This window comes from Drosophila pseudoobscura, chromosome X (assembly GCF_009870125.1).
Source record: "Drosophila pseudoobscura strain MV-25-SWS-2005 chromosome X, UCI_Dpse_MV25, whole genome shotgun sequence".
NCBI classification, from domain to species: domain Eukaryota; kingdom Metazoa; phylum Arthropoda; class Insecta; order Diptera; family Drosophilidae; genus Drosophila; species Drosophila pseudoobscura.
In genome coordinates, this window is record NC_046683.1 from 61,310,685 (window position 1) to 61,331,799 (window position 21,115).

Genomic DNA, 21,115 nt, shown 5'->3' on the forward strand with positions numbered 1-21,115 from the left:
AGTGGACAGAGTGATGGTAATATGATATACAGTCGAACTATCCCAGCTCGAATATGGTCTAGGGATCCTTTAGAAAGATTTAGAAAGACTCCATTCAGTCCAGCTCAGTCCAGGGTTATATCAATTCAATAACCATATTATTTAATGGACTGTGCCACATCTGGCACAATCATCAAGCGACAAGTGTACAACCTCCCCCCTACGAATGTTAGCGGGTTATCGCCTCCGCTGCGCCCTAATAAGCCAATCATAATAAATGTCAAGCATCGATTTGGCTTCCTGCCAATGGGGCACTAGACCATATCATGCTCCTCACCCCACCTTTACAGTCCCCCTGTCTCTTTTGGGGACTGTCAGTTCATCATTAGCTCGTTGCCTGCCAGCCAGCTGCTGGGGCGACTTTGTCTAGGGCTAATCATGAATGCTTAGCTGCCTGAATTGCTCATACGCCATGTGCTCTAGTATTTTTAGAGCAGCCCTCAGAAAGCATAAATCGAAGCTACGGGAGTGGGAACCGTTTAATTTATGTGTGTGTCGAATGGTTGCCAAACACCTGACATCAGTCGTCAGTCAAAATGATAAAGAGAAACTGCCCTATCTCAAATACCAATAGAGTTGAGCATGAGCCAAAATAAGGGTTTAAGGATAGCAATTTCGAAGTCGAAACAGAATGAAGTAGCTAAGATCTTCTCTAAATCCATTTATAGACATAAAGAGATACATATTTAGTATAACTCAATCAGATGGTCCACGAACAATGACAAAACACGACAAATCTTAAACAATTTCCTATCGAAATCATCTTAAGCCCACAATTAATAATCAATTTGCGGCAATAATTAAACAAAGTAAATGAATTATGGCCAACGTGTGCCAAGGCAAAGCAAAACAACAACAAACAACTGTCTTGGCTCTTGGGTAACCAGTTTTCGTAGCTTATTTTCAGAGCACTTCAAAGCAATTCTAATGCAAAACAACTCCCATAGTGATATACATTATCCCCTGGAACAATAACAATAATAGCTCCGGATGGCATTAGCACTCTGTTCAACCATGTATTGTTACTTTTTGGGGGCTCGCAACTGGAATCAAGTTCAATGCGACTTGGCAACTGTGGACTGTGCTGCGGCGTGTGGATCTCCGCACAGAGCTCGACTGCCGGCCCGGCAGTCTCATGAATATTTAAGGGTATTCTAGCACATTTTGCATAATGAGTTGAGATATGTATTTGTGGATATAACGGGTTAAAGGAAGTGAAATTTTTGGCTTTGGAGAACCTTTGTAAGGCCGCTTTGATAAGAAGAAACTTGGAGGAGGCCTGTCTGTCCCACTTGGGCAAAGCGCAATTCATGTTTGTTGATTGCATAAATTCAGTATCAGTATTGTGGAAAATATCGCCACCTGTTCTAGTAAACAAATTTCTGCAATCTCCGCTTAAAATATGCAAACAGCAATGACAACAACAAGAACAACAACAGCCAGATACTTAAGATATTCCGATATATATAGCATCGGAATGAAATAAACAAAATACTAGTTTGGCTCTTATTTAAATTAGTACAGGATTTTCACCTGATCAACTTGGTGGAGGCTGGGGCCCTATATAAAGCTCCGATTTGCCACAGCTCAGGCCATAATCAACTTGTAGATCGTGTAAGATCAACGGAACGTAGAAATCTTTATCGCGTGTGAGGAGAGGATTTGCATAAATTGAGTCTGAGTGATAATGGTAAATGTGAAAAGTGTTCCATAAGAAAAGAACCAACGTGGTTGTGTGTGAAATAGTGATATTAGGATATTTTGGCTGATCCTTTCACGAATATTTGAAATCTCTATTGAATTAAACATCAGTACACCGTGAAAGTTATGTTGTGATGACGATGACCCATCTATCTTTAATATTGTAGATCCCTAACCTATTTTTTTCCATTCTATTTCCGCTGTGCTAATAGACCAGCTATACTGACAAAGGAACCAAAGTAAGACCTAATGAAAATTCACTACATAAATCATGAGATTGTAACTGTTCCTGTACTCTGTCCAGCCTGAAGCCGGCAAATTCCTAAGCTTTGATCACTTAACGTTTTACGTTGGTAACGCCAAGCAGGCGGCCAGCTACTATACAACCCGTCTGGGCTTTGAACCACTTGGCTATCAGGGATTGGAGACCGGGGAGCGACGCTTTGCCAAGCATGCTGTGCGCCAGAACAAGATCGTCTTTGTGTTCGTCTCGGCCTATACGCCGGACGATCGCGAGCATGGCCTGCACTTGATGCGCCATGGGGATGGCGTCAAAGATGTGGCCTTCGAAGTGGAGGATTTGAATGCAATATTTACCCTGGCCGTGTCCAGAGGTGCCGAGGTGGTGCGCGACATCTGGGAGGAGAGCGATGACAATGGGTTCGTGAGATTTGCCACCATCAAGACGGTACGTGGAGCAGGCTGATAACCAAAGACAGTTCCTCGCATTAATACTCGTCTTTTAGTATGGGGACACCACTCACACCTTCGTGGAACGCAAGGGCTATGCGGGGGACTTTCTACCCGGCTTCCAGCGTTCCCCTCAGGATGCTGTGTCCAAGAACTTGCCAGCGACCAAGCTGAACTTTATCGACCATGTGGTCGGTAATCAGCCCGACCTTCAGATGGAGAGCGTGGCCTCTTGGTACGAGAGGATTTTGCAGTTCCATCGGTTCTGGTCTGTGGACGATTCGCAAATCCACACCGAGTACTCGGCTCTGCGCTCCATTGTGATGGCCAACTACGAGGAGACGGTGAAAATGCCCATCAATGAGCCGGCCAATGGCAAGAAGAAGTCCCAGATTCAGGAGTATGTGGAGTACTATGGCGGCGCAGGTGTGCAGCACATTGCCCTCAATACGGATGACATTATCCAGGCGGTTAGCAATCTGAAGGCGCGTGGCACCGAGTTTCTGGCCATACCGGCCTCCTACTACGAGATCCTGCAGGAGCAGCTTTCGCACAGTCGCACCACAATTAAGGAGGACATGGAAATACTACAGAAATTGAATATTTTAATTGACTTTGATGAGAACGGATACCTTCTGCAGATCTTCACGAAGAACTGCCAGGATAGGCCCACTCTCTTCCTCGAAGTGATTCAACGCCACAATCACAATGTAAGATTATTGCTTTACTGATTCTAAGAACACTTTATTCCTAACACAATCGTTTCAGGGCTTTGGCGCCGGCAACTTCAAGTCCCTGTTCACGGCCATCGAGATTGAGCAGGCCAAGCGCGGCAATTTGTAAATTATGTATAATAATATCAAATGATAAATATATTGAATTATCCAGGTAATTCAATGGAATGGCATCCGATGTTATTTTTATTTTATCGCTGGTCTCTAAAGCGAGTGTCAATCAAGACCTCATTGCGTGGATCGTCTTCGGCAAAGGAAACCATGTGGGGATTCCAAAAGCCTGGCGGCGACCCAGTTCGTTCATTGTTGTGTTTACATTTGCTCAAATAGAGTTGGATCTTTTCATCATTCAGGTTGGAGCCCATGAAGTTGATAAACTAGAAACGGAAAGGCGGCTTTACATGCTGTACACCACATGGAACTGTGTTTTGGGGCACTCACCTTTTCGCACTCCTCGCATTCAATGTTAAACCGCTCTTTGAGTGTCAATTCAGGTTCCTCCTTTACCATAATGGGTCGTGGAATCTCGTCGTCAGATTCCTTGCTGTCGTCTTCCTCCATCATATATTTTTCAATATCTTCGGAAAGTCTCGTTGATTCATTGCCGTGATCTTCGTTTGGCTGTGTTATTGGCTCATCTTTTATGGCTCCGACTGGTCCGAGAGCTGTGTGAACTTTCTGTGGATTGGGTTGAACGTGTTTCTGTTGGTCAATCATTATCTTCTCGTACTGCAGCAAGGCAGACGAACAGGCATCGTCGTCCTCTTTCATAATCTCCGCTAGAACATCCATTGTGCCGATTTTTTTTATGTCTTCGCTGCTATCATTCACGAAGATGATGTCCTGTGTGGCAGGAGTGAGTATGACTACGCTCTCGCTTGAGTTGTCTATCTTCAGGTGCGGAGGTGTAGCAGGTGGCGGCATTACGGGTAGTTCGAGGCTGACGTCAGGCAGACTGTCGATCCCAATGAACTTTTCTACGTCCATGTGAAAGCTAGGGTCGGTGTTTTTGATGTTGACACTGTTGCTCCTGCTCAAGACAAAGTTGTCTTCGTTTAAGGCGTTGCCTGTGTCGGCTCTGTAAGCTTGTCGTTAGATATTAAACAGGGAAAGACACGGGTTTATTCGATAAATACCTTTGCAGCAACGAGCGAGACGCCGGGGCACGTTTCGATCCTGGGCTTGGGTTGGGACTTTCTTCTATCACATCTTTTTCGCTGCCACTTGCCTTGTTGCCATCGAATTTGAGACGAGTCTGCTTAAATTGCAGGCTGCTACCTCTGTGCGTCAAGGACAGTTTGGTCATCATTCCGATATTCTTGGGTGTCTTCCGGAGCCAGCTTTGGCTCACACTTGTCACGTTATTGGGCTGTACATTCTCTAAATTCCTAACATCAGGCTTGCGATGATGTGGCCTGAGCTTGCGAGGACTACCAATGGATGGAGCCTCGGTTTCCGCTATGCTTTCGTCTTCCTGCTCTTCTGTGTCTTCATCAGAGAGCTCTATGCTGTTGAGTGCTATATTCATGTTCAGCGAACTCTGGCTTTGCGGAAGCGGTGAAATATCTTCCTTGGACTTCTTGGGCGACACTTTACGTCGCTTGTCGTCATGGAGAACGGCCAGCGATTCCTGACGTTCTTTTAGGAGATCCACAGCCCTGTGCAGCTTTTCATTTTGAGCTTGCAGGCTTCCAATAGTCTTGTCCTTCTCCTCCGCCTCATGTTGCATCACTATATGGAAAACCTTTCTAATTATATTCCCAAAAAAAATGTACTTTAACTTACTTAAGGCGTGCTCTTTAATCGTATCCAGCGCTGCTATGAGACACTTTATACCTTTGTCTTTGCGCCCACGACATGCTCCACAAGTCATTTTGGCGTCGTTAAGAAATGATTACCTATACTATATTTTAGTTTATTTATTTGTAGAAATGTATTAAATTATCTTTTTCAAGCTACGATAGTTAGTTGTCCAGCACTCTATAATGGCATTCGACAGTGCTGGAAAAATTCAGATGATATCGATATGATACCAGCTGATTGGAGTATCGATAGTCGATTTAGCTAAAATCGTGCTAGATTTTATTTTTCAGCCCGAGAAACTTAAATTTATTAAAGAAACCGAGCTTTTCAGCATGGCACACTTGCGGGAAACTTCGGACAAGGCTTTGAAGCTGTTGCGAACGTTGCCGCGCGTGCAAATTGGAAACCTGCGACCAAATCCCAACTCCAAACAGAACGTGAGTGCTTTGCCTGACCGGTTGAATAACAACTTTTTACATACCCGATCCATTCAATCCTCTGCAGGACAAGCGCGGGCGGGCGCAGCACGGCGGTGATAAGCATGGAGCTGGCAACAAGGGCTCCGGACAACGCCAGAACTTTATGCGTTTGGGCTATGAGACGGGTAATCAGCCCTTCTACTTGCGGTTTCCCTATGAGCCGTATTACAAGGGCCACCACATGAAGCGCCAGTACCCACCGATCTCCCTACTGCAGCTGCAGGTGCTGATTGATACGAACCGAATAGATATCAGCCAGCCCGTAGATATAAGTACGCTGTGCAACTCCGGGTTGTTAAAGCTGAAGCCTGCCGAAATGGAATATGGATTCCAGCTGACCGACGAAGGATTGGACAACTTCAAGGCCAAGATCAATATTGAGGTACAGCATGCAAATGAGGCGGTAATTGCAGCCATCGAGCGCAACGGGGGTGTCATTCGTACAGCCTACTACGATCCTCGGAGCCTCCACATGCTCGCCAATGCGAAAAAGTGGTTCGAGAAGGGTGTCCCGATTCCTTATCGTATGATGCCGCCTCAGGACGCCATGGATTACTACACAGATGCCAAGAATCGTGGATATTTGGCAAATCCCGAGGAGATCAGCAAAGATCGACTGGTGCTGGCACAGAAATACGGCTATCAACTGCCCCGCATTGAAGACGACTCTGCTTATGAGATGCTGTCAGCCACCAAGGATCCGAGGCAAGTGTTCTATGGCCTGGAACCCGGTTGGCTAATCAATGTTGTAGACAAAACAATAATGAGGCGCAAGAAATAGTTATTTGTGTTACTATGCATTTTGTTAATAAAGATTTGATTTTAAAAAGCTTTTTTAGACTATGATAAGAAGGACATCGACTTGTCCTTGTCCACTAAATTCTTGTATGTCTCTTTCTTATATAAACACCTGCTTGGCCGACAGGTTCTCCATGAACGGCTTAACCACAGCGCTCGTGGCAAAGCAGAATATCAAGCCAAAGGTGATGGAAATGGGCAGGGCTGGCAGAGCCTTGCGCCAAACGGCCAGGAGTAGCAGCGTGAGACAAAGTCCAATCAAGATGGCCACAAAGCATGCAATCGTTGTGGTCCAGTCGCCATAACTGGAGGCTTTGCCCACTAATACCGAGTAGAAGATGAAGTCGCCGAGACCCAATTTGATGCCACCTGAGAATCAAATTCCTTATTAATTTCTAATGACCGCAGGAAAAGCGCCGGTTAAACTTACGCTCCTCCTGGACATCTGCTGGGGCCTGATCTGGTGCTGTGACAGTACGATACTCGTTGGAACGTTGGGCATTGCCGCTCTGTGTACTCTGAACTTCAATCTGACGACGTGCCACGCGATCATTGAGGTTGTCAGACCATTCCTGGGTGAAGCCTGCTGCCTCAGCTGGAAGTAAGAGCATAAGCGTTAAATATTGGGGAGCATATTTACAGCTCCATACGATATGTATACATCTCAAAATAGAGTAATGTTCTACTAGCAGCACCTTATACCATATACCCACAACGAAACAAGACATAAGAGAAATACGAGTACTTATAAGATCAAACACACACAGAAAGGCCAATAAGAAGCGTTGTACACATGGGAGAAGTAAATTAAATCATAAAAAATATAATGCATATGTACCGTTTCCGCGCAAATTGCTTTTAAAAGTCACAAGTGGCATACCTTCAGCTGCCATTACGTTGCTATCATCCCGCTGATTCTGGTGAGGATGTGTTCGAGTATTACCTGAGCGGGAGCTGCTGCTGGCCACAGCTGCCTCTGGAGATGCCAGAGAGTTTTGTGTGGCTCTCGTAGTTGTAGTCGAGTTGCTCGACGAGGGCGAGGAAGTGACTGCGGGCTCCGCCGATTGTTGCGGTGTATAATGTGTGCCCATAAGCGTATAAATAACAGTGGCTGAACAAATGGAAGAATTCTATAATTCGAATGATCTGCAGCTGGCTGATAACAATCCTTACATGAGTAGATCAGAGCGGGGAAAATTTGCTCATTTCGTTCCTGAGCAGTTTCCACTAATATGCGCAGCGGTCCTCTTGGTGTAAGGACAGCTATGAGATCTGTCAACACATGAATCGGTTTAGTAAACAAAAATGTATGCCAAAACCGCATTTATCTTCACCCCAAATAGAAATTGCGGCCAAGACAGCCCAGGCAGTCCACTCTGGGAGATATTTAATAAAGACCAGTGCCATGAGGGCTGCAACGAATATGAGGTATCCCTGTTGCAGACGCAAAGGTCCCTGCCAATGTATGGACATCATTCCAGCCACACCAAAGTTCCACATAAAGAGCAGGGCAGTGGGGTAGTCCATGGGTACGTTGTAGGCGCGCAGGAGCTCCCTAAAAGCCATAGACGCCATAGAATTAGATTGCACCAAATCGAAGAGATCGGCTATACTTACTCCAAGTATAAGTACGTGAAAATGAACAAGAGCATGAACGAAGAGAGAATTAACCAACCATGGATGATGCGGTAGCAACGCTTCTTATAGAGGACTATCAATAGAATAGTCATCACAACCACCACGCTCATCAGAATCAATGAATTGGCCAGAGCATTCCAGAATTTGACACTGGGCTCCGGCGAGAGCTCATGGAACGGAGTGTACAGACTGCAATTAACAATTGGATTAGTGACAAATCTCTTCTACAAATATCTCTCTCTGTCTTACAGATAGACATCAGTGCTGGAGTAGAAGCTGATCGAGTTGATTGTGGCCACCACCAACAGCATGCACAAGGAGACGGGCACAAACAGTTTGATGACATGCTGGGCGCCGTATTTCAAGCCCTGATCCTCTTCTGTTTCATTTGGGGGAGGTCCGGCGCCACCGCCACCGCCGCCGCCGCCACTCAATCTCGATGGTCGAGAAGCCGAAGAGCCCCTTACCGCCACACTGGGGACGGCAAGTACAGCCTGGCAAAGAATCACAAGAATCAAGTCATCTGAACCGCCCACAGAATCGTATGATTGACCTACCGCATCTGTTTGATCCTGATTATTGGAGCCATAATTGCCCCTTTGTTGTGTTCGCTTTGGAGGACGCTCCAAACGCTCTGCTGCGCCGCTCAGGCCACTACCATCAGCGCCAGCGCCACTCCTTGACGAGGACGAGGCATTGACATGGCCGTCCATGAGCGGTGTGCGTTCGGTTGCCTCCTTAGCGCTCAACGATTGCCACTTTGAAGCCGTAGTTGTGGGTTAAAGCACTTCAAAAGAATGTACCCAGTGAGTGTTGGTTGAGGATTTGACCCGATGGGAAAATTTTCTTTAGTTTTTTGCAGCAGACAGAGCGATTCATAGGCTAGTGATGGGCGAAAATAACTGCAGCTTAGTAATCGATTGCAGAATAATTATTTAGATTACATTTTGTATGCCAAAATATAATAGCTTTACTAGGGGAATCTAATTTAAGTGCAATTTATTTATTTTAACTAATACTCATCCTATAATTTACATAATTTTTACTTTGTTTAAATGATATCGATGAATCGCTGTCCAGCCGATAGTTATTCTGGTCATCGGTCACAAGTGAATTTGTTGCAAAAAGTTTGATATTAGCGTTAAAAATGCTGAATCAACAGTTTGCACAGGTTGTTTAATTCATAAAAGTGGACATTAGCCCGACCCAACGGTTTTTTTGAAATATGATCAAGAAGTGAGAGCATTTCCAACCGGCCTTCTGTTTGTTTTTGTTGTTGTGGACCTAAGAACTCTACAAGATATTTCATGCCATTGCGAAGAGCAGCAGCGCGTCGAATTGCTGAATATTGCACATAGAGTCGGTTCGTTAGCTTACGCAAGCAACTTGCCAGTCGACCAGTTTCGATGACCAGTCGTTAAGCGCCAAAGACAGATCTTCCAGATACAAATAAACGCAAAATGAAACACTTGCTAGTGGTGCTGTTGGCGGCGGCAGTAGCAGCAGCCGGCGATTCGTCCCGCCATCGCCGCGTCGCCATTGACGTGGACAATAAGAATGCGGGGGCCAAGGAAATGCACAGCATCATCGATTTGCCAGATTGCCAGGATTTGAAGAAATTCTGCACCCACCAGAAGTCCACCGACAATCTGTCCATGCTGGAGTGTGCCCTCACGTTCAGTTCCAGCCAACTGGAGGCTCTTCCCGAAACCTGCCAGCATGCACTTTGGATGCAGCAGCGGCAGCTGCAGCTTCCCACATGGATAGAAAACACACTACTGCCCACATACTGTCCAGAGGAGCGGGCAAAGCTCGAGACCTGCCTGAACTCTGTGTACATGTGGAACTGCCTGGAGGAGCAGCGCCTGCAGCTCTCGCAGAGCAACACGTGCCAGCAGCATCTCCGGAGTGCCTACAATGCCCTGGGCCACGACTACACCAACGTGGATGAGTTCTACGTGGCCTGCAGCAGCCTCGTGGAACACCACAAATGCGGCCGCCTGAATGTCGAGCACCTGCCGTCGCTTCTGTCCCAGCTTGGAACGGTGCAGTGCCTCCGGTCGACTGCTCAGAAGTCCACCATTGAGCCCACTTGCATGTCCGCCATGAATGCCATCGAACTGCAGCGCGGAATGCTCGAATTGTTCAGGATCTGCTCGGAGGACCTCGCTTCGCTCTGTTCACAGGTGAGAGGGAATTCTGTTTGTTTTGATTGGAGCCTTTTTTTATAATAACGCGTTTTATTTAGGAGCAATCCGGAACGCCCGGAGCGTACAAGTGCCTGGTGCGGCACCAGAGCCATCCATCGATGACGGCTAACTGCGCGTCTCAGATCTCAAAGCGGGATCAGCAGATGGGCCGCGACTACCGCGTCTCGCACGGCCTGGCCAAGGCCTGCAAGGATGACATCAAGCTGTATCACTGCCGCCGCGGTGTATCCGAAGATAAGCATGTGCGCCTGGCCCAGATTCTGCTTTGTCTGGAGACCGTATCGAAGAACGGCACCAAGCTCGCGCCTTCCTGCCTCGTGGAGCTGACCGACCACCGCCGCATGCTGATGACAGACTACCAGTTGTCGCCGGAGCTGCTGAGTGACTGTGCCGACGACATACCCAAGTTCTGCCCGGAAGAGCACAAGGCCCAGCTGGTGAATGGCCTGTCCGGCACTGGCGGAGAGATTATCCACTGCCTGCTGGAGCATGTGAAGGCCAGGCGGCCGCAGAGGCGCGTCACGGCCCAATGTCAGCGCGCATTGGAGACTTTGATCAAGGTCAGCGATGCCGGCGAGGATTGGCGTGTGGACCCCGTGCTGAGGCGTGCCTGCAAGCCGGTGGTGGACGTGGCCTGCAAGGACGTGGAGGGTGGAGAAGCCCGGGTCATGACATGCCTCGTCGAACGCATCGGCACTCCCTCGATGCTGCCGGAGTGCGAGCAGGCCCTTCTCATCATCGAATACTTTGTGGCGCGCGACTTTAAGCTGGATCCGCAGCTGTACAAGCACTGCCGCGACGATGCCGTCAAGTATTGCCGGGCCAAGCGGCAGTGGGACGATATACAGAATGTGCAAATGGATCCGGAGCGCGGCCCTATGATACTGCCCTGTCTGCATCGCATGGCCTTCAGCGAGGACGAGCAGCAGACGCTGCGGAAGGACTGCTTCAAGGAGGTCAAGCGGGTGATGCGCCAGCGAGCCATGTCCATGGACCTCATACCCGAGGTGGAGGACTATTGCCTGAACGATCTTTCGCTCTTCTGTGCGGAGTGCGTGGAGAAGGGCAGCGAAATGGAGTGCCTGCAGAAGAACATGGACCAGCTGCAGCCGGAGTGCAAAACGGTTGTGGTCAAATACACAGAGGAGGAAGCAGCTCATGTCGAACTGAATCCCGTCATAATGAACGTCTGCGGCGAGGCCATGCAGCAGCACTGCTCGGCCATTCTCAAGAGTGGCAAGGATAATGGTAAGCTGGAACGAATCGGAACCCTTTTTGCATCTGATTGAGTTCTGATCCTCTCGCATAGGCGACATGATGGACTGCCTTATAGCGCACAAAAACGACGCCGATCTGCGCAAAGATCTGCGCTGCCGCGCCGCCATCGAACACTTTCAGATAATCTCGCTGAAGAACTTTCATTTCACGACCAAATTCAAGGAGGCCTGCCGTCCATTTGTTCAGCGCTTCTGCTCCTCCAGCATCACCAAGAACGATGTGGTCGGCTGCCTCAGTGAGGTGATGCGCAACGATACAATCAAGGCGCAGCGCCACCAGATACCCAAGGAGTGCCGCCATCAGGTGAAGTCGCAGCTGTATCAGCAGAGGGAGAGCATCCAGCTGGATCCGAAGCTAGCGAATGCCTGCAAACGGGAACTGGAAGAGTTCTGTGGGGACCAAAAGGGTCCCGGTCAGGTGAATAAAAATGCAAGTTCTCTTAACCATCCTTAATCTATCCACAATCTATTAACACACACTCACCGGCACCCCACCGTCCAAACCACACGAAGTTCAGCCCCAGAGCAGGCTCTGATTGCTTTCGACATCTCTTCTATTGCAGGCCTTGGAGTGCCTTATCAAGAAGACCCCCAGCTTGGGCAAGACCTGCCATCACGCCATATTCATGATCAAGAAATCAGAGCTGGGCGACAGCGGCACCGACTACACGCTCCTCAACACGTGCAAGGAAATGATCTACAAGTTCTGCCCGAGCACGGACTCCGCGAAGCTCCTGGACTGCCTCAAGACCTACAAGGATGACACGCAGTTCGACCAGCGCTGCCATCTGGTTGTGGTCAATCGCATGATCGAACAGAACACGGATTTCCGCTTTAATCCCTCGCTGCAGAGTGCCTGTGGCAAGAACATTGATAGCTACTGCTCGCATATTGTGGCCAGTGCATTGCTCAACGAGGAGCTCAATGGAAAGGTGAGTGCTTCACGTCTCTATCCATCTCCCGGATCTCTATCTATGAAAGATACTCACCGAATTATTGACCATTGGAATAATGACCTTTGCTCGCTCATGAAAAAAAAAGTTGTGGGGCACAGTTTCTAAGATATAGCGCTCTATTTAGGAAAATTACTACGAGTATATATAGCCCTTATCTACCGTTCCACTAAATTTAGCACGCTTTGATAAGTATTATACCCAGAAATGGGAAAAATAGCCGTCTTGCCTTTCCGTTCTCCTATCTAAATTATAATTCCCAAGTAACCCTCCTCAAAAGTCCACATTCTCACGCTGCAGCCTCCCATTGTCGGGATCATCGATGGCCGACGTGAGAGTCTCCAGCAGATCCTCGCCTGTCGTTATGTTCAGAGCCAGCCGATTGTAGGGTCCACTGGGGCTAGACAGGGGTCGCAGTTCCTTGGGCCTACCATCAATGGCAAACGAAGTCCACAATTCGACCATTTTCTGGGACATACGCGAGTCCTGCCCCACCAGGGGATGTGTGGCGAACAGATACAGATTCTCATTGGAATGGTGCACTCCCCCATTGAAGGGGTAGTGGTCGTTGCCGAACTCATAGCCAAACCGGGTGTACTTTCCCTCGTACTCGAAGCTGTACACGTAGACGGGAGCCGAGGGCTGCTGTGCGTAGAGTTTCGTGGCCAGCGCTATCACTGGCGACTTCATGTAGGCCGACGTAAGCTGTTTACGGGGGAGGGTAATGTGAAAATCATTCGGCTGAAAAGTTGAAAGGTTCCTCTTGTAGATCTTACTCACATCGAAGTAGGCGGGCAGCGCACCCTTGTGATCGTGACTGTTGAGGAGCTCTGGTGTGAAGAGCAAACGGTACAGCAGGTTGTCCGTGAGTCCGGTCCTATCATTGGCCATTCCCATGAGTCCCGCGGAGAACTCGCGCACCGTTAGGGCACTCACATTTGGAAGCTTCGCGGCAATCATATCGTAGTAGCCTACAAAAGCGATTCATTAGCTTGATCTCTACATCCATGTACTACATACTATATGCGCGCTACCCACTGGCCAGGATGAAGGAGCCATCGTGTTCCGTGAAGCCAGTGAGCAGTGGAATCTGCCGCTGGTAGGTTTTCACCAGCTCACTGGGATGCTGGGGCAGGATTCCCAGTAAATCGCCCACAACTGGAGAGAACGACTCTGCCTGGGTGGCCCTTAGGATACTCGCGACCGAAGCGTTGCGCAAACAAACCCACAGCCGATCCTCCTGTTCGCATCCGGAGCAAAGCAGTTTCTCACAGATACGTGTGGCCTGGGCACGGGGATCGCTATTGATGGCCCACCGGGCGAAGATCGAACCCGACTGGACAATGGCTCGCTTGAAGAGATGCTCTTCGGTGCGGGGACTCAACAGCAGGGCACTGGCCACCCCAGAGCCAGCGCTCTGGCCAAAGATGGTCACCTGCTGTGGATCCCCACCGAACAGAGAGATATGTGTCTGCACCCACTGGAGGGCCAATAGGATATCCGCAATGGGCGCATTGCCGGGCATATCCTCCGTGAAGGTGCTCAGCCAGCCCAGGGCTCCCACTCGGTACTGAGGCACTACCAGGACCACATCCTTCTCCAGCAAATAGTGGGGAGGATGATCCTCGGCAGAACCGTTGTAGTAGCCGCCGCCGTAGATGTAGAACATCACTGGCTGCCCGGCTGTGAGCTGAAAATGAGGGGAAAGACATCATCCGATTTCTGGGCGTCATTTCTGTCATCTTACTCACATTTTTGGTGTACACGGAAACATTGAGACAGTCCTCCGTCTTAGCATCGGACGTCTGGCCATCCATGTGCGTTATCACGGGACAGCGTTGCGCAAAGTGGAGGGCACTGGCGGTATGGGGCGACCAGCTCGAACGCGGAACAGGTGGCTATCAGACGGATGAGGGGAACAGTAATCATTAACAGCACCACGTCATATTAGGCATTAGCCTTATCTCTTGCCTCTATCAAGTCTTAATAGTCAATATGACTTGGCTGAACTGGAGGGCAGGCTACTGGGGCGACAGTCCAAAGACTGTTTTTGACTCACCCGAAAGCGCAGATCCCCCGCCGGTGACTCTGCAAATGGAATGCCGCGGAATTGCATAAATCTCTGATCTGTGAAAGCCGTCACATCGAAATTGCCCAGCACCTTGCCCTGCCCGTTGGCCAATTCAACGGTCACCACCGCTGTGGACTCTTCAGCCCCCACTTGTGCACCCACAAGGGAGACCAGCAGCCAAGCGGCCAGTGCAGCGCTCACTAATCCGCAGAATGTTAACATCACGTATACGCCGCGGCTACGCATCAGAATGGACTGTGATGGGGGACTGATGTGGACTCGGCTCAACCGAGACGACCCACAAACGAGACGGAAACGAAGCCTCACGAGGCAACCAGCGAGTGCAGATACCCCCTCGGGCAGTGACGAGCCCACTAAACTGACTTTCCTTACAGTCTATTATGAGCCGTAATTGTGAAGTTTGTTCGACCGCATAAGCATCCGGGTTGAACAGATCATTCCCTTCGTTAATTGTTCTACTATTGTTATACATTTACACATGTTCAACAAGTGTTGTTGGTAGCAAAGAGTATCAAATTTCCAACAATTTCAATAGGGAACAAATTCCATTGAAAGTTTCGAGGTATTCTCTTTTCTTAGTTTCTGGGGACCGACTTAGTTAACCAATGCATTGACTACGCCAAGCGGGTCAGAGATGTGTCACATATGTGAAGAATGAGCATTGAACCTCCGCACGAGCCCCCTGTCAACACCGCCGAAGATCAGATTTTTGCTGCCTCATGTAACATCTTGGTAATTGTATAGCCTCTGATAGTAGATAACGTGAACCTGTGACCTACAGCCGTCTCTTATCTTTTTGATAGATACTTACTAGTAGTACGTTACGCGTCTTATCAAAAGTACAATGAACCTGAGTAGCGGGTATCGTATAGTCGAATATCGCGAGTACAGCGCTTTTAGTAGTTTAGCTTAAATCTAAGTTACGTGATCACTTGGAGTGGCAACAGTAATGGACTCTTTATCTGTGTCTTGGCTAATCAGACCCTTTCAATTGAAAGCACTCCACGATTATACGCTAATTGATGGCTCTAAATGTGCGAACTATTCTCAAATTGGGGTAATTCTTTTGTTTATTTTCATAGGTCATCCATTGCCTGAAAGATAAGTTCCGTCAATCGGCGCTGGATGAGCCTTGCGCCCAGGAGATGATCAAGATTCTGCAGGAGCAGGCGCTCAATTACAAGCTTAATCCATTGCTCCAGGTGTTTTGCAAATCGGAGATCCAGGAGCTGTGCAAAGCCAACATGGATGCTGATGAGCATGGCCAGGTGGCCGAGTGCCTGAAGACGGCCTTCCTGCAGAAGCAGATCATCAACAGGCAGTGCCAGATGGAGGTGGCCACGCTTATAGCCGAGGCCAAGGCCGATATTCATGTGGATCCCATACTGGAGACTGCGTGCACAGTGGATCTGCTGAGATATTGCTCCAAGGTCTCCAGCGGCAACGGACGCAGTGAGTAGAGTACAGGGCGTGTGCCAGATAAACCATCATTCTCTAATGATATCCATTCCAAAGAGCTAAATTGCCTGCGCACGCTGCTGAAGGATACGCCCAACTCCTTGGACACAGACTGCCGCGAGAAGCTGCAGCGACGCATCGAAATGTTCCACAATGCGGACGATACGCTGGCGCTGCCGCCGGAGGACATGCAACAGCTAGTGCAGCAAGTGGTCGCGTCGCCGGCCCGCAAATTCTTCCTTGTGATATTGATGAGCGTCACGGGCCTGATCTTTCTGACGGGCATCTTCCTGGGACGAGCAACCAAACGTGCAATGGGCTTAAAGAATAAATAGACTGTAGTTTGTGGGCATAGACCATGATAGTTGTAAGCGTGTGCGTGCCTGCCTGTGAGCTTAGCCCCGCTTGTTGTTCTCCATTTTGGGTTCCATTCCCTCATCCATTTATCCATCCGCCCCCCTACCACTGCATGCAGCCTGAATATTTGTGTAAGTGATTTGTGGCCTAATCGTTTCTAAGACCAAAAAAAAAACCACAAAAATTAATAATTTTTTCACAACTAGGGAGTCTTATGTTTTATGTTATATATATGTAAAGAAAAATAGTCTTTTGTAATGATTTCTCTGTATATTAAAGTGTATTTTTATAAATGAAGAGCTCGTTTCAAAGTTCATTTATGCAACATTTCATATACCCTTTGGGAAAAAGTATATTATAGAATATATGGACTGTAGTGCCTCAAAACAGCCAGTCTTGTATAAAATGGATTTATTTATCGGCTAAACTTGTGCGTGCACGTATAGAAGTCCTAGCTAGCTAGTAATATTGAACAGGATATCAAAATAGAGGAAGATGATTTCTAATCAACCAGTTACTATTAAAATATACCCACGAAAATTATGAACATAAAGAGTTCAGTGCAGTTCAGGTAAAATATATCGAGTTTTATTAGATTTGTATCTGAAGAGAAAGGATAAACCCCAGATAAACTAAATTTAATCTCCTTTTTAAAATAGAGGGGCGTTAAGTGAGCTAAGTTCGTTTTTTCATCGGTATATTTTGAAAATGATATATATTGGTATATTTCCGAGGGTTCGACGGTCACACTGCTGCTCTCTCCTGCAACAAAAAAATGAGTCGAAATTTTAAGTGGGCAATAAATAAGGGTACGGCACAATGGGCAAAAACAGCCAAGGTAAATTGGAAGGCTCGTACGAACCTCACCTCGCGAGTGAGGACAATATACCTTGAACACAAAAAGCCCATGTTGTCGCCAAGGTATATTGGGCAAAAGGGACAGATCTTACTTTGCATGCATTGCATTTTCTGGGCGGTTTTGCCCACTGTCCATACCCTCTTTTTCCTCCCATTATGTAGCAAACTTGTAGTTACCCTGTAGTTGCCGTGTAGTTTCTTTCTCTTTTGATTTCTGATTTCGCTTGCGTGTAAACATAATCATTATAATTTTTTCTATTGTTGCATTGGATATTGGATATGGTGATAGCCGTTATAGCTGATAGTTGTAGAATCTGTAATAATACCTGTAATAAATTGAGCAAATGTAAACGAGTAAGGTTGGTGAATATTTGTGCTGCTGCCATTGGGCATTAAAAAACAGCTTCCGAAAGGCTAAAATGCCTCTAAAATCGTACAATTAACTAGCTAAATCGACTTAGCCAACGAAAGTGCTTGGTGTACTATATAAACATGGTGATAGCACCTGTTCAATAAGAATTTTCCAAGAGCCAAGTAAGCAAAATCCACTCATACGCACAAACACAGGCGTGGAAGAAACGGGTTCTAATAAAAATAGCTAACATCGCACCAATACCAACAAGCAACAGAGCAGCAGAGCAGCCAGCTTGCAAATGGAAGGCGTTAAGGTTGAGGCATTCATTAAAGCTGAAGGTGGGGACTCGACTCGACGTGCAGGCACCTTGAGAAGTATTATAATAAACGTTGCCCTCGCCATTACAGAACCCCGAGCGATGCCTTTGATTGGAAGTGGCAGTGGAGCAGCGGCTGCTGCTGCGGCCGCCGCGGCGGCCTCCCTCAGCGTGGAGCTGTGTCTGGTTTGCGGGGACCGTGCCTCGGGCCGCCACTACGGGGCCATTAGCTGCGAGGGCTGCAAGGGCTTCTTCAAGCGATCCATACGCAAGCAGCTGGGCTATCAGTGTCGCGGGGCAATGAACTGCGAGGTGACCAAGCACCATCGGAATCGTTGCCAGTTCTGTCGGCTGCAAAAGTGCTTGGCCAGCGGCATGCGAAGTGATTGTAATTTTCGTTTAAGTCGTCGTCTCAAGCAATAACCCAACGCATCTTTGGCTGGCCAAAGTCTACATACCCTTTCAAGAGCCATTAGCAATTAGCTATTAGCATAGTCCAAATTATCTCGCTCTGCAAGGGTATAAATGATGATCCCAACTAGCACACATACTAACCCCCAATGCACACTCACTCACGCACACACACATACACACACACACACAGTCACCCTGCTGGAAAACTGCATCATCAACTGCACCGTTAGTCGACTTCTCGCTCTAATTAATTTCTATTTTTTCTCTCTCTCTCTTTCTGTCTCTCTTTTCTACAGCCGTTCAGCATGAGAGGAAACCGATTGTGGACAGGAAAGAGAGCCTGAATGCCTCTGTTGGCGGGGGCTCCTCCACATCGGGCAGCGGAGGGACATCCTCCAGCTATATATCCAGCAAGTCTGGCTACCAGCAGGCACGTGGCAAACAGCACACTGTCAAGGCCGATACCGCGGCCACACCCCCCGTACCGAGTAATGCAGCAACGCCTTTCGGCCTGAATGACAATCTGTTTGGCCTGAATTTTGCCGAACTGACGCAGACGTTGAGTGAGTCTCTTCCAACCAGAAAAAAACCTACCGCCAATTGGTGAGCAATGAAACTAATTGGTGTTTCTGTCTCGCTTTTGCAGTGTTTGCCACCCAACAGCAGCAGCAGCAACAACAGCAACAACAACAGCAGCAGCAACAGAGTGGAAGCTATTCGCCAGACCTGCCCAAGGCAGAGGTAGACGACGATGATGATGACTCGATGGACAATAGCAGCACCTTGTGCCTGCAACTCTTGGCCAACAGTGCCAGCAACAATAACTCCCAGCACCTGAACTTTAATGCAGGGGAGCCGACAACGACACTTCCCACCACCGCCACACTGGGCCTGATCAAGAGCTCCCTGGATATGCGGGTGATCAACAAGGGTCTGCAGCTACTGCAGCCCATCCAGCATCAGTTGGAGCGCATTGGGGGCCAGGGAACAAGCCTCAGTGTGAAGCCCGAATGCGATTCGGAGGCCGAGGACAGTGGCACCGAAGATGCCGTCGATCCCGAGCTGGAGCACATGGACCTGGACTTTGACTTCTGCAATCGCAGCGATCTTATGATAAATGAAGCGGTCTTCGATCAGGAGCTGTTCACCGATGCCCAGTGCGCCTTCCATGTGCAGCCGCCGACCTTGGTGCACTCCTATCTGAATATACACTATGTGTGCGAGACTGGATCTCGCATCATCTTCCTCACTATTCACACTCTGCGGAAGGTGCCCGTCTTCGAGCAGCTTGATTCGCACAGCCAGGTAAAGCTGCTGCGCAGCGCCTGGCCAGCTTTGATGGCCGTGGCCTTGGCCCAGTGCCAGGGTCAGCTGTCTGCCTCCACCATCATTGCTCAGTTCATCCAGAGCATTCGCCAGTTGGCGGACATTGATAAGTCAGAGCCGCTAAAGATATCCAAAATGGCCCATCTCACTCGCGCCCTGCATGACTTTGTCCAGGAGCTGCAGAGCCAGGAGGTGACAGACATGGAGTTTGGACTGCTCAGACTTATCCTGCTCTTCAATCCCTCGCTGCTGCAGCAGCGCAAGGAGCGACAACTGCGTGGCTATGTGAGGCGCGTTCAGTTGTATGCTTTGACCAGTTTGCGTCGCCAGGGCGGCGTCGGTGGGGAGGAGCGCTTCAATTGCCTGGTTGCCCGCCTGCTGCCGCTAAGCAGCCTCGACGCCGAGGCCATGGAGGAGCTATTTTTCGCCAATCTAGTGGGACAGATGCAGATGGAGGCCCTGATTCCATTCATCCTGATGACCAGCAACAGCATCGGACTATAGGGGGAGCAGGGGAAGAACACATGAAAGACTGAAGATGGACCAAGTGCGGGCAATACTTAGCAATTAGAGAGAAAACCCATAATAATATACCTATATATTTAATATATATGTACAACGTATATACACCTTAGCCTAAAACAAAAACAAAACCACCATATATGAGAAATTTGGGTTTATTTTTTGTTTTTTCTGAATTAAAATGAATCAATTCCCAAGAACATCTTAAGATGCATTTATTGCCTAGAAGTATTCGAATTCCGAATAACCATTACCTTTCGCGTGATCCATAACTTAGAGACTAAACGTAGCTGAAGGCTCACTGGGTTTCTGTCCTGTCCTCTTGGGTGGTCTTCTTGGCAGGCTTATGTTTCGCGTGAACCTCGTCGTTGAGTCCCTCCCGATTGCGGGCTATCTCTATGGCCAGGAACTGTACGCGAAACACAAAAATGGAATTGTCCGGGCTAAACTCTTTGCTGGCATCGGCTCTCATTAGGGTCCCATAGGAGTAGTCATCCATTTTGTTGAATTTCTCGGCGAATTCACGCCACTTTAGCTTTCCTACAGCGGACTTAAGTACGTCATCTGTGAGCAGACCCACTTTGAGATCGGGAAAGTCCTGACGAAAGGTTTCATAGATCTGATCGTCATAGGGCGTCAGACGTAGCTGAGATGGATGGACACTGGTAAGAAGCTAGAACGATGTGGCGAATCAGTAATAATTGTTATTTGCATTTGGAAATCTCTTTGGAAGCTTACATTGAAATGAACCTCGGCGTGTTCCAGAGCTTTAGCGGCCCACATTTCCTCCACCATCGAATCGTTGCCAAACTCCTCTGCTGGCCTGGACAGCATCGAAGCTCCGTGCTAACCATTGGAAATACTTTAATTAAGACCTGCCCATATTATCTATACCCAGACATACCATCATCTCCATTCTGAATAGTAGATATATCAAAAAATAGCCGAAAAAACTTTAAAAAATCAGCACGTTTCCTTTATTTAGCGGAGAGTGTGGCCAGCCCATGCTTAAGTGGAGAATGCCTGGTAACACCTACTGAAGTAAAAAAACAACATAACCTGTGTGACCATACCGTTTTTTAAAATTCCACTTTT

At 48.1% G+C, this 21,115-nt stretch overlaps 8 protein-coding genes across 14 annotated transcripts; 4 read left to right on the forward strand and 4 right to left on the reverse strand.

The window, feature by feature from the left end:
* The first annotated feature begins 1,603 nt into the window (after positions 1–1,603).
* On the forward strand, positions 1,604–3,337 carry Hpd (4-hydroxyphenylpyruvate dioxygenase). Its single transcript, XM_001352944.4, has 5 exons — positions 1,604–1,729; positions 1,953–1,979; positions 2,045–2,428; positions 2,487–3,140; positions 3,199–3,337. Exons 1-5 carry the CDS (start codon positions 1,727–1,729, stop codon positions 3,271–3,273), a joined length of 1,143 nt encoding a protein of 380 aa, XP_001352980.4. The 5' UTR covers positions 1,604–1,726; the 3' UTR covers positions 3,274–3,337.
* Positions 3,323–5,171, reverse strand: CtIP (CTBP-interacting protein). 2 transcript variants are annotated; one of them, XM_001352943.4, is made up of 4 exons: positions 4,950–5,169; positions 4,301–4,895; positions 3,606–4,242; positions 3,323–3,541 (listed from the first exon to the last, which is right to left on the reverse strand). In XM_001352943.4, exons 1-4 carry the CDS (start codon positions 5,035–5,037, stop codon positions 3,356–3,358), a joined length of 1,506 nt encoding a protein of 501 aa, XP_001352979.2. In that variant the 5' UTR covers positions 5,038–5,169; the 3' UTR covers positions 3,323–3,355. The 2 variants fall into 2 exon arrangements, with proteins under 2 accessions (XP_001352979.2, XP_015044059.2); XM_015188573.2 differs by lacking the exon at positions 3,323–3,541 and having other exon boundaries at positions 4,061–4,249; positions 4,950–5,171.
* Positions 5,172–5,178: 7 nt separating this feature from the next.
* Positions 5,179–6,278, forward strand: mRpL15 (mitochondrial ribosomal protein L15). The gene is made up of 2 exons (XM_001352942.4): positions 5,179–5,404; positions 5,472–6,278. Exons 1-2 carry the CDS (start codon positions 5,300–5,302, stop codon positions 6,225–6,227), a joined length of 861 nt encoding a protein of 286 aa, XP_001352978.1. The 5' UTR covers positions 5,179–5,299; the 3' UTR covers positions 6,228–6,278.
* Psn (presenilin) lies at positions 6,225–8,795 on the reverse strand. Of its 3 annotated transcripts, none has more exons than XM_015188572.2 (8): positions 8,440–8,795; positions 8,132–8,376; positions 7,862–8,071; positions 7,579–7,799; positions 7,418–7,516; positions 7,188–7,355; positions 6,675–6,839; positions 6,225–6,613 (listed from the first exon to the last, which is right to left on the reverse strand). In XM_015188572.2, exons 1-8 carry the CDS (start codon positions 8,593–8,595, stop codon positions 6,345–6,347), a joined length of 1,533 nt encoding a protein of 510 aa, XP_015044058.2. In that variant the 5' UTR covers positions 8,596–8,795; the 3' UTR covers positions 6,225–6,344. The 3 variants fall into 3 exon arrangements, with proteins under 3 accessions (XP_015044058.2, XP_001352977.3, XP_015044057.2); XM_001352941.4 differs by having other exon boundaries at positions 7,125–7,355; XM_015188571.2 differs by having other exon boundaries at positions 7,083–7,355.
* A 547-nt stretch (positions 8,796–9,342) lies between these two features.
* Positions 9,343–16,404, forward strand: Glg1 (golgi glycoprotein 1). 2 transcript variants are annotated; one of them, XM_015188568.2, is made up of 6 exons: positions 9,343–10,068; positions 10,131–11,340; positions 11,402–11,799; positions 11,933–12,301; positions 15,497–15,866; positions 15,930–16,404. In XM_015188568.2, the coding sequence occupies exons 1-6, from the start codon at positions 9,343–9,345 to the stop codon at positions 16,205–16,207; spliced, it is 3,351 nt and encodes a 1,116-aa protein (XP_015044054.2). In that variant the 3' UTR covers positions 16,208–16,404. The 2 variants fall into 2 exon arrangements, with proteins under 2 accessions (XP_015044054.2, XP_002135603.2); XM_002135567.3 differs by having other exon boundaries at positions 11,402–11,787; positions 15,930–16,207.
* Positions 12,424–14,808, reverse strand: Est-Q (Esterase Q). 2 transcript variants are annotated; one of them, XM_001352940.4, is made up of 5 exons: positions 14,382–14,639; positions 14,074–14,220; positions 13,361–14,012; positions 13,103–13,293; positions 12,424–13,027 (listed from the first exon to the last, which is right to left on the reverse strand). In XM_001352940.4, exons 1-5 carry the CDS (start codon positions 14,637–14,639, stop codon positions 12,596–12,598), a joined length of 1,680 nt encoding a protein of 559 aa, XP_001352976.2. In that variant the 3' UTR covers positions 12,424–12,595. The 2 variants fall into 2 exon arrangements, with proteins under 2 accessions (XP_001352976.2, XP_015044056.2); XM_015188570.2 differs by lacking the exon at positions 12,424–13,027 and having other exon boundaries at positions 13,158–13,293; positions 13,343–14,012; positions 14,382–14,808.
* Positions 16,405–17,244: 840 nt separating the features above from the next.
* Positions 17,245–20,220, forward strand: Hr78 (Hormone-receptor-like in 78). Of its 2 annotated transcripts, none has more exons than XM_001352939.4 (4): positions 17,245–17,780; positions 17,850–18,140; positions 18,469–18,735; positions 18,819–20,220. In XM_001352939.4, exons 1-4 carry the CDS (start codon positions 17,741–17,743, stop codon positions 20,000–20,002), a joined length of 1,782 nt encoding a protein of 593 aa, XP_001352975.2. In that variant the 5' UTR covers positions 17,245–17,740; the 3' UTR covers positions 20,003–20,220. The 2 variants fall into 2 exon arrangements, with proteins under 2 accessions (XP_001352975.2, XP_015044053.1); XM_015188567.2 differs by having other exon boundaries at positions 17,247–17,780; positions 17,850–18,146.
* On the reverse strand, positions 20,160–21,064 carry LOC4812278 (protein PBDC1). Its single transcript, XM_001352938.3, has 3 exons — positions 20,925–21,064; positions 20,759–20,866; positions 20,160–20,693 (listed from the first exon to the last, which is right to left on the reverse strand). Exons 1-3 carry the CDS (start codon positions 20,934–20,936, stop codon positions 20,319–20,321), a joined length of 495 nt encoding a protein of 164 aa, XP_001352974.1. The 5' UTR covers positions 20,937–21,064; the 3' UTR covers positions 20,160–20,318.
* Between the last annotated feature and the right edge of the window lie 51 nt (positions 21,065–21,115).

What these genes read in the sequence shown, in the direction of transcription:
- Glg1 (XM_015188568.2), top strand. Translation starts at nt 9,343, where the DNA reads ATGAAACACTTGCTAGTGGTGCTGTTGGCGGCGGCAGTAGCAGCAGCC. An exon ending in ACGAGGAGCTCAATGGAAAG is followed by an intron (nt 12,302 to 15,496) that starts GTGAGTGCTTCA and finishes TTATTTTCATAG; the next exon opens with GTCATCCATTGCCTGAAAGA. An exon ending in CTCCAGCGGCAACGGACGCA is followed by an intron (nt 15,867 to 15,929) that starts GTGAGTAGAGTA and finishes TCCATTCCAAAG; the next exon opens with AGCTAAATTGCCTGCGCACG.
- LOC4812278 (XM_001352938.3), bottom strand. An exon ending in ACGCCGAGGTTCATTTCAAT is followed by an intron (nt 20,694 to 20,758) that starts GTAAGCTTCCAA and finishes ACATCGTTCTAG; the next exon opens with CTTCTTACCAGTGTCCATCC.
- Hr78 (XM_015188567.2), top strand. Translation starts at nt 17,741, where the DNA reads ATGGAAGGCGTTAAGGTTGAGGCATTCATTAAAGCTGAAG. An exon ending in GGCATTCATTAAAGCTGAAG is followed by an intron (nt 17,781 to 17,849) that starts GTGGGGACTCGA and finishes TCGCCATTACAG; the next exon opens with AACCCCGAGCGATGCCTTTG. An exon ending in CAGCGGCATGCGAAGTGATT is followed by an intron (nt 18,147 to 18,468) that starts GTAATTTTCGTT and finishes TCTTTTCTACAG; the next exon opens with CCGTTCAGCATGAGAGGAAA.
- mRpL15 (XM_001352942.4), top strand. Translation starts at nt 5,300, where the DNA reads ATGGCACACTTGCGGGAAACTTCGGACAAGGCTTTGAAGCTGTTGCGA. An exon ending in ATCCCAACTCCAAACAGAAC is followed by an intron (nt 5,405 to 5,471) that starts GTGAGTGCTTTG and finishes AATCCTCTGCAG; the next exon opens with GACAAGCGCGGGCGGGCGCA.
- CtIP (XM_001352943.4), bottom strand. Translation starts at nt 5,037, where the DNA reads ATGACTTGTGGAGCATGTCGTGGGCGCAAAGACAAAGGTATAAAGTGT. An exon ending in TCTCGCTCGTTGCTGCAAAG is followed by an intron (nt 4,243 to 4,300) that starts GTATTTATCGAA and finishes ACAAGCTTACAG; the next exon opens with AGCCGACACAGGCAACGCCT. An exon ending in AATGCGAGGAGTGCGAAAAG is followed by an intron (nt 3,542 to 3,605) that starts GTGAGTGCCCCA and finishes TTCCGTTTCTAG; the next exon opens with TTTATCAACTTCATGGGCTC.
- Psn (XM_015188571.2), bottom strand. Translation starts at nt 8,595, where the DNA reads ATGGACGGCCATGTCAATGCCTCGTCCTCGTCAAGGAGTGGCGCTGGC. An exon ending in AAGCAATTTGCGCGGAAACG is followed by an intron (nt 6,840 to 7,082) that starts GTACATATGCAT and finishes TCTTACTTCCAG; the next exon opens with CTGAGGCAGCAGGCTTCACC. An exon ending in AGCAGATGTCCAGGAGGAGC is followed by an intron (nt 6,614 to 6,674) that starts GTAAGTTTAACC and finishes TTTGATTCTCAG; the next exon opens with GTGGCATCAAATTGGGTCTC.
- Hpd (XM_001352944.4), top strand. An exon ending in ATACTGACAAAGGAACCAAA is followed by an intron (nt 1,980 to 2,044) that starts GTAAGACCTAAT and finishes TACTCTGTCCAG; the next exon opens with CCTGAAGCCGGCAAATTCCT. An exon ending in GATTTGCCACCATCAAGACG is followed by an intron (nt 2,429 to 2,486) that starts GTACGTGGAGCA and finishes CTCGTCTTTTAG; the next exon opens with TATGGGGACACCACTCACAC.
- Est-Q (XM_001352940.4), bottom strand. Translation starts at nt 14,639, where the DNA reads ATGCGTAGCCGCGGCGTATACGTGATGTTAACATTCTGCGGATTAGTG. An exon ending in TTTCCGTGTACACCAAAAAT is followed by an intron (nt 14,013 to 14,073) that starts GTGAGTAAGATG and finishes CCTCATTTTCAG; the next exon opens with CTCACAGCCGGGCAGCCAGT. An exon ending in TGGCTCCTTCATCCTGGCCA is followed by an intron (nt 13,294 to 13,360) that starts GTGGGTAGCGCG and finishes TCGCTTTTGTAG; the next exon opens with GCTACTACGATATGATTGCC.